At 41.8% G+C, this 9,527-nt stretch overlaps 1 protein-coding gene across 1 annotated transcript in view; it reads right to left on the bottom strand.

Annotated features, from left to right (window-relative positions):
• The window catches only part of TOGARAM1 (TOG array regulator of axonemal microtubules 1), an 80,640-nt gene extending 71,337 nt beyond the window's left edge, over window positions 1-9,303 (bottom strand). Inside the window, 1 exon segment of the mRNA XM_065871679.1 lies at window positions 7,258-9,303. Within this exon segment, the coding sequence (XP_065727751.1) occupies window positions 7,258-9,303 (2,046 nt within the window).
• Window positions 9,304-9,527: the final 224 nt, after the last annotated feature.

Genomic DNA, 9,527 nt, shown 5'->3' on the forward strand with positions numbered 1-9,527 from the left:
TACTTCAGATATCTCAATAAAATTTTTAAAAGAAAATTAATGACTATTGGAAACAATCCAACATCTACACTGATATTAAATATGCTTTCAGGATTGTTTATGATTTTGACATGTTTTAAAACTAAGGGTTTTTCTCTTTCAGATATTCCAATCATATATATATATATATTATTTTTTTTTTGGCTGCATTGGGTCTTCCATTGCTGTGCACAGGCTTTCTCTAGTTGCGGCGAGCAGGGGCTACTCTTCGTTGCAGTGCGTGGGCTTCTCATTGTGGTGGCTTCTCTTGCTGCGGAGCACAGGCTCTAGGCACACGGGCTTCAGTAGTTGTGGCACATGGGCTCAGTAGTTGTGGTTCATGGGCTCTAGAGCACAGGTTCAGTAGTTGTGGCTCACGGGCTTAGCTGCTCCACAGCATGTGGGATCTTCCTGGACCAGGGCTTGAACCTGTGTCCCCTGCATTGACAGGCAGATTCTTAACCACTGTGCCACCAGGGAAGCCCTTCAATCATATTTTTAAAAGAAAATTAAAGACTACTTACTGGAAACGATGTACTATCCAAGGAAAATTTCAATTTCTAGGATTAAGTTCACACCAAATACATTAGTGCAACTTAATAATTTGGGATTTTCTATTACGTTTAAATTTGTCACATTAAGTATTCTAAATCTTTCCCACATTCTTCAAATCCCTGATCCTCTATTTTCCATTCTCAGCTTGCCTCTTAGTGTACCAGAATATGGAAGCCTAATATTAGAGCCCTGCCCTCAAAATGTGAATCACAAATCAGCAGCAGCAGCAGCAATACCTAGAAGCTTACTAGACATGTAGTCTCAGAACCCCTCCCAAACTGAACCAGAATCTGTATTTTAACAAGATACTGAGGTAATTCATATGCACATTAAAATTCGATAAGCACTATTCCAGAGCTCATGTCTTCCTTTCGACTTCAAAAAAAATTTTGCTGTCTCAAAATTTTTCTGAATCCTAAGTCATCTTCCTTTTATTTTTCCTCCAGTTCTAGAAGAAAAGACTTCTGCCTCTATTCCAAAGCTAACCTCTCTATATACCTGTGTTCTTGACTCACTCAGTATTTAGGGACATTAATTCCTTGCCTTTCTCTCTCAAATTTGATTCTCAAATATGATTACAGGGATCAAATCATATGTTCCTTGCAAATCTAAAATCTACCACAGTACAGGACAGAGTAGGCAAGTTGAAGTCACTGGTGGCTTCTTTCTCTGCTTCTTTCAAATCGGATGATTCCTATTTAAAAATAAAACAGTAATAACTCATCCCACTACATCCTGCCATACCTTGCTTGGTCTTTTCTTTCACCCTCAAACACTTAGATTCTATTTTCTCACTTAACAGATATTTGTTGATACTGATTGTAGGCACAGCACTATGTTAGTACTGCTATATAAACAAACAAACAAAAACAGTCCCTATCAGCACAGTGCTTTACCATGGAGAAGAAGGAAGACATGGCTCACGTGCTAAATACCAACAGAGGAAAAAAATGCTAGGTGGTGCTTTAAAGAGTAATCTATAAGCTCGAACTTGGCTTCACACATAGTGGATGATCAAAAAGATGTTCAGTAAATGCTTACTGCCTGCATTTCCTTATCAATTCATCTCATAAACTTATAAATTTGGTCTAAAACCACTTTCGTCCATGTCCCAATTACCTTCCAATAACCAAATCTTCTACCTTGAAAAAGCTACAGACCTAGTAACTACATACACATAAAGCACGTATGCTCCTTACTTTTCAGTCTAGGTTACTCTAACTCTTAATACGTTGTAGAGAAATCTGTTAGGAAAAATATAGCTAACACGGCAGCCGGCTAATGATGCCTGATTACCGGACCCCACTAAACCATTAAAAGTCATAGAAGCACAGAAAGAGATGCAAAGTTTCTGATAACCAGAATACCACAGGAATCTGGTTATCAGTCTATATGTCAGGGCACAAAAATAATCAACTAAATGGTGGAAATAAAAACAGAATTAAAAAGCCTAAATATTCAAAAGTAAGAGAACAGCTAAACAGACTTATATTATAGGATCTAATATTAAACAGCCAATAAAAATCCTACTACAAATTATTTATTTTCAAGAAAAAAACATTCATGGTAAAGTTAGTGAAAGGGGGAGACGTTTGTGTATGGTAAAAATAATCTACATTTGTAGAAATAAATTGAAATGATACTTGAAGAACAGGCAATAAAATATTCACAAGAGGCCTCATTAGTGAGATTGCTGAAAATTTTAAATTTCTTCTTTGTGCCTTTTTATATTTTCCAAATTTTCTATAATAAGCACTATAATTTTTTACAATCAGAAGAATTATTAAGAGGAAATTAAGAAAGATAAAATTATGAGAAAAGTACCTTCAAAACCTATTTTACAAGTAGCAGGCTGAATCTATAAGAACAAATCATGCTTTTTCAGATTTAATTCTCCTCAATCTCTCCTGCATTTAACAGTACTGATGTACTTCATGAAACACTTTCTTTACTTCACTTCTAAAACCTTTGTTCTTTCTTGGTTCTCTTCCAACTCTTAGGCACTCTTTCTCTTTGCCTTGTATGGTTCTATCTCCTACTGCTATTCCTGAAACGGGCCTGTAGGCTAAAATTGAGTCTTAAGCACTCTGCTCTTACTCTAAATGCCCTTCATTGGAGAGCCCCTCCAATCTCACAGTTTCAACAATTACTTCTCAATATGGGACTTCCAAGTTCTACATCTCTAGTTCTTTCCTTGTCTCTTGAATAGTGGTCTTCAACAAACTAAGCTGAGTGTTCTATCTTCCTCTACCTAAAGCTCATTTTCCCCCAAATTAACTTCCACTTTTTTGGGTCTTGCTATTCATGGATTTATCATGCATTTTGTTACCTCATTCAAATTTGAGTTTTCTCTCTTTACCTCCCTCTCCTCCTCTATATTTTAGAGCAGTTTTAGGTTCACAGCAAAATTGAAAGCACAGGGAGTTCCCATATATCCCCTACTCACACCCACACATATAGCAGATACCCACCCTCCCCTAACACCATCCCTATCAGAGTGGTACATTTGTTACAAATGATGAACCTACACTGACACATCATTATCATCTAAAACCCATAGATTTATATTAGGGTTTACTTTTGGTGTTGTACATTCTATGGGTTTGGAGAAATATATCCATGACCAATATCCATCATTGTAGTATCATACAAAATAATTTCACTGTCCTAAAAATTCTCTGTGCTCTATTCATCTGCTTGAAAATATAGTATTTATTAATTTTTTAAAAATATATGTACTTTAAAAAACTGCACACATAAAAATATTTAAATATTTAATCCATGTCCTCCATTAAGATAATTTCCAATGTAGTTCTTCTACAGACCATTTCTGATCCAGAAAGTACAGTCAGCCCTCCAAATTGGTGGGTTCTACATCCACAGATTCAACCAACAGTGGATGGGAAATGTTTTTTAAAAAAAAAAAATTCCAGAAAGTTCCAAAAAGCAAAACTTGAATTTTCCATTCCTTGGCAATACATAGCATTTACAACTATTTATATAGCATTTACATTGTATTAGATACTATAAGTAATCTTTAAATGATTTAAAGCATACAGGAGGAGGTTATATACAACTAAAATATGCCATTTTATATAAGGGACTTGAGCATCTGCGGATTTTGGTATGCTTGGGTGTCCTGACACCAATCTCCCTCAGATACTGAAGGACAACTGTATAACTTAATTTCTGGGATAATTTTTAATTTCACCATAACTTCTTTCAAAAGCAATATATATCTGGCTTCCCTGGTGGCGCAGTGGTTAGGAGTCCGCCTGCCGATGCAGGGGACACGGGTTTGTGTCCCGGTCGAGGAAGATCCCACATGCCGCGGAGCGGCTGGGCCCGTGAGCCATGGCCGCTGGGCCTGCACATCCGGAGCCGGAGCCTGTGCCTGTGCTCCGCAACGGGAGAGGCCACAACAGTGAGAGGCCCGCGTACCGCAAAAAACAAACAAAAAAATGCAATATATATCTACACTAGAATTTCAGAAATGTGTTAATTTTCAGATTCTTGGTGCTTTAGCCAGCATTAGAATCTTAATACATTAACTTTTTCTTTTTTTAGGCCACACCACGCAGCTTCTGGGATCTTTTTTTTTTTTTTAATTTATTTTTGGCTGTGTTGGGACTTCATTGCTGTGAATGGGCTTTCTCTAGTTGCGGCGAGCAGGGGCTACTCTTTGTTGTGGTGTGCGGGCTACTCACTGTGGTGGCTTCTCTTTTCGTGGACCATGGGCTCTAGGCATGTGGGCTTCAGTAGTTGTGGCACACAGGCTCAGGAGTTGTGGCTTGTGGGCTCTAGAGTGCAGGCTCAGTAGTTGTGGCGCACAGGCTTAGTTGCTCTGCGGCATGTGGGATCTTCCCCAACCAGGGGAAGTCCTGGTTGAACCCGTGTCCCCTGCATTGGCAGACGGACTCTCCACCACTACACCACCAGGGAAGTCCCAGCTTGTGGGATCTTAGTTCCCCAACCAGGGATTGAACCCGAGCCACGGCAATGAAAGCACTAAGTCCTAACTACTGGACTGCCAGAGAACTCCCTACACTAACATTTTAGATTTGACACATAACAAGCAGTGTTAAAATAAATGCTTACAGAAAATCATTCATTGCCCAGTAGTTATATGAGAAATACATGAGAAAAACCATATGACTAAATTATGTAAATACGGAAAAATTATTTAAAATAAAAATGAAAAATTTTAGAATTAAAAGGAACAAGAGAGAACACAGTTCTCCTCCATCCATTCTGAGAAAGGCACGAACTACTTATTTACAAAAATGATCTCCATACTTGGTCCTTGCCTACATTTCTAGTTTCATCTTCTGTTGCTTCCCACCAAACTCATTGTTTCAGCTGTTTAGAAATTCAGCACTTTTTATTAACTCACTAAGCCCTTTTATAATTCGGTGTCTCTGAACATATATATTTTCAGTCTGAAATTCACCAGGATGCATCCACACTTAGCAAATTCCTATTCATCTTTTATCATACCGTTTCGATTATAATCACCTATAAACTAATTAATTTAAGAAAAGTTTGACCATATGACTGTTGGATAATTCTAAGCATAAAAACAACTGCAAAGAAATCTTGAACTTTATTTAGTAGGTAGTCAGTTGTTGTATTACTGGTGTAATAATTATATTTTGTGTACTGTAGGATACAGCATATGAATAAATATAACTGATATTGGGGACCAGAGTTATACTGTGGGAGAAGGGAGATACAAATATGGACTAAAGGAAGATGAGTAAGAACCTTGTAGTGCTGGATTTGAATTGGAGGTATCAGTATGAATTTGTTTTTAAAAAATAAAAAAGGTATTGGGACTTGCCTGGTGGTACAGTGGTTAAGAATCCGCCTGCCGGGCTTCCCTGGTGGCGTAGTGGTTGAGAGTCCGCCTGCCAACGCAGGGGACGCGGGTTCGTGCCCCGGTCTGGGAAGATCCCACATGCCGCGGAGCGGCTGGGCCTGTGAGCCATGGCCGCTGAGCCTGCGCGTCCGGAGCCTGTGCTCCGCAACGGGAGAGGCCACAACAGTGAGAGGCCCGCGTACCGCAAAAAAAAAAAAAAAAAAAAAGAATCCGCCTGCCAATGTAGGGCAGACAGTTTCGATCCCTGGTCCAGAGAGACCCCACATGCCTTGGAACAACTAAGCCCGTGTGCCACAAATACCGGGCCTGCGCTCTAGAGCCCATGAGCCACAACTACTGAGCCCATGCGCCACAACTACTGAAGCCCGCACGCCCTAGAGCCCGTGCTCCACAACAAGCCATCACAATGAGAAGCCTGCGCACCGCAATAAAGAGTAGCCCCTTCTCGTCGCAACTAGAGACAGGCCACGCGCAGCAACGAAGACCCAATGCAGCCAAAAAGTAAATAAAATTAAAATAAATAAATAAATAAATAAAGGTATTCCCTGGTTCTATCCACTGAAAGGACCAATGCATAATGATAAGCAATAGCAGTGAGCACATCTATACCCAGACTTTGGTTTTAAAATTCCACTCTCCATGAAAAAAAGCAGTTCTTGGGCTCTTGGAAAAAAGGTTGATTCCAGGTCTGGAGCAAGAAAAATACAAGGTAAGGCTGGGCATCATATTATGTTTAAGTTAAGGAAGTGTTCAAAGACTAAAGAGTCATGAGAAAGGACACAGGAGCCAGCCACTGGTCAAATCAATTTTAGCATCAAAAGGAATACTAATGTATTTAATTATTACACATAAAATAAAAAAGAATGCCAGGTAACAAATACAGAAGGAGCATTAGAATTTTCAGAAGTGTCACCCTTTTTTGTAGTTCCCAATGTAATAAATATACAGGTAAGGATCATTAGTGGATGCTAACAACAGGGGTGGAAGGTTGTTGACATATCCATAATGTCTCAAAGTATCATCCTGCAGATCATGTACTAATTATAAAGAGGAAAGTAAACCTTTGCAATGGAGTGATATGGCTATCACCACCTTAACCAAGTGATAAAACTTAGCATCACCAATAGTGGAACACCTGATATTACATGCCTCATGAGGTGATGTCATGTAAAGTTCATCTCATTATAGATGGTAATGTGGTAAATACAGATGAAGCATATGAATATTCGCTGTACTATTCTTTTAAGTAACCTACAGATTTGAAAATTTCAAAATAAAAACTTGAGGAAAAAAATCTCAGTTCAGATATATCTTACTGGAAGGTTTTTTTTTTACTTTTCCAGTGGAATTATTTTTTCTATTTTCAGTATTCCCACAGGACCCTTTATATTTCTATTTTAGCACTTAACAAATTTGTAACGGCCTGTTTATAGGTCTGACCTTTTCCCTAAACTCTGCAGAACTGGTCTCATCTTCCTTCCCAGAACTTGGCTCTTTATCTGGCACCTACCAGGTATTCAGTGTTTGTTGTATGAATGAGATAACTGATATGCCAAAGTGACAGGCCAAAACTGAAATCCAAGCATTGTCTATATCAAATTGTGCCTCAAATTTAATCCAATCAATCAAGCAGGAAATCTACCTAACCTACCAAACCTGTCTCATTATAATAGATACATCAGCAAATTGACTTAAAAACAAAGCATACAGCCCTCAAGGAGCCTCACCTTTAAGTTACTACAAGCATACTTTCATTTTAAATTCTTTCATTGCTTCAACTCAAGGAAATTAGGGAAGATGCATACCTGTTCTATATCCTTTGAATTGGAGGTCTGGTTTTCTCCCGTGACTCCAGGCTGCTCATTTTCCCATGGTAATTTATTTTTTCCTTTTCCTGCACTTAGTACCCTTCGAGTACAGATAGTTGGACTATAAGATCCATAAATTTGCATGCTATCACTTGTGTGGTCACCACAGTGACAGTGTGCACTCTGAGTTCTGTTACCCGCCAAAAGCCAGTCTGTATCTGCTCCATGTGCCAAATGGCTTGATCTACCCTGGGCAGATGATGGCATGAGTACTGCATACTCCACAAATCCCTGTTCTGTTAACTTTGGGAGGGTTTTCCTAGCCAATCTGGCCTGCACAGCATTCATCACTCCATCTCCGTTATCTTGCAGCTCAACAGTATCCACAGCTTTGAAAAGGATGCTGGTTTTACCTGAGCCCATTGATGACGCCAACACAGCAAAGGCTTCAAGAGCTGCTTGGCGTACCCTGCGTTTGCTATCTACAAGAGCTGGAGCAAGATCAAAAGACAGTTTGGATAAGTCAAAATCCTCACTGGGATAGGTCAGGAGGGAGCAGATGCAAATGTTCACCACTTCCTCTCTCACTCTGGAATGCTTATGTTTGAGATGTTCCAGGAGTAAGCAAAGCACCTGTTGAGGACCTACTTCCTTCATTAGCTTGAGGAAGATTTGCATGTATTCTTGTTTGATCACCAACTTGTTGTCTGTCAGCACTTTGACAGAAGCTGCTATAACTGGTCCCAAGAACTGTTGTACCTGCTCTCCAAGACGAACAACCAGTAAACGCAGGACTTGAAGTGTGCCATGGACCACTTTGAAGTTAGAATCGTCTAACAAATTATACATCAAACTAATGAAACCGACGAGGCTAGAATGAGAGGTGGAACTAGGGTTAAAGCGTCCCATCACCTGTTTTAGCTCCTCAATAGCCTGAGTCCGGTTCTTATAGTCTTCCTGATCTAACAACCTTGAATGCAGCTCCTGAGGAATAATCCCAAATTTAAGGTTGCTGTTGGAGAGAGGCACTGCACTGGGAAGGGGATCTTCAGGAAACCCAGAGGCTTCAAGTTCCAAATAATAAGGAACCTGACTTCCAAACTGGGACTCCAGGCGGCGATTGTAGTGTCTCCTCAGGGCAGAAGGCAGGCGAGAGATATATGACTGAAACCTCTCTTGGCCAAGACGTTCCCCAATTTGTTGAAGTGCAGAGAAGGCTGTCTCAGATTCTTCTTCTATCTCCTGACCGCCAAGCTTTCGGGCTAAGGATATTATCACCTCGGTAAGATCTAGGCGGAGCAACAAATCCTCAGGAGTAAGCAAGATAGGGAACAGTAGTGCCGTGGAAGCTCTAAGCCGGGCATCGGTACTTTCCAGTCCTTGTTGTATAAGCAGTCTCAGCACCTGTCCAGAACTACGTTTCAGACACACGTGCAGGATCTGCAGCGCATCTTTCCGCAGGGCTGGATTCTCTTCTCGTAAGGAGACAACTAGCTGAGGCAGAAGTGCTAGGCTAAAGGCCTCTTCCAACTGGCCTGCCTCCCCCTGACCCCGAAGAACGTCCGAGAGGAGCTGCAAGCAGAGTCGCTTCTCATCACTACCTCCTTCCACAAGCACTCGGCCCACGGCCCGATACAATGCTTCCTTTCGTCGGGGGAAGCCAAGTCTACCGCCCCGGCGCGGCAAAGCAGCCTGTAAAGCCTGAAAGGCCTCGGAAGGATCCGGCGCGGTCCGGAGTTGTTGAAGGAGCCGAGTCTCCTCTTCATCTCCCCCTGACAAACCACCTCCAGACCCAGACCAATTACTTGAAATTGCCTCTGCGGGCATCAAGAGGGTCGAGGCCAGAGGCGAAGGTGTCGGGGGGCAGGAACCGTGGTCTCCGGCAGCTCCACGGCAGCAGTAGTTTTTCTCGCCTCTCATGGCGCCCCCACCTCATCTATCATCAGTCTCTGGGGAGGGAGGACGACTGCGGCTCTGGAGGCAATAGGCACAGAGGGCTGGAAGGGGCGGCAGCGGGAGCAGCGCGAAGGGCGCAGCCGCCATGAAGGGTCGTCAAGTGGCGGAGCCTGTAGGAAACCATCATCTCCGAAGGGCTCGATGGAGCCCAGCGTTCCTATTCTTCTCCAAGCCTCAAGCTGCAGAGGAGGAAAAAGAACACCTTAAGCCCCCAGCTCCAGGAGACTGCCTTCGGCAAAATGGCCCCCGTCTGAGCCACAGACCCCGCAGCTGCCTCCGGGCGTAACCAGGGGCACCACGTGACCAAACCG

The sequence above is a fragment of the Phocoena phocoena genome, chromosome 2, assembly GCF_963924675.1.
Source record: "Phocoena phocoena chromosome 2, mPhoPho1.1, whole genome shotgun sequence".
Lineage (NCBI taxonomy): Eukaryota > Metazoa > Chordata > Mammalia > Artiodactyla > Phocoenidae > Phocoena > Phocoena phocoena.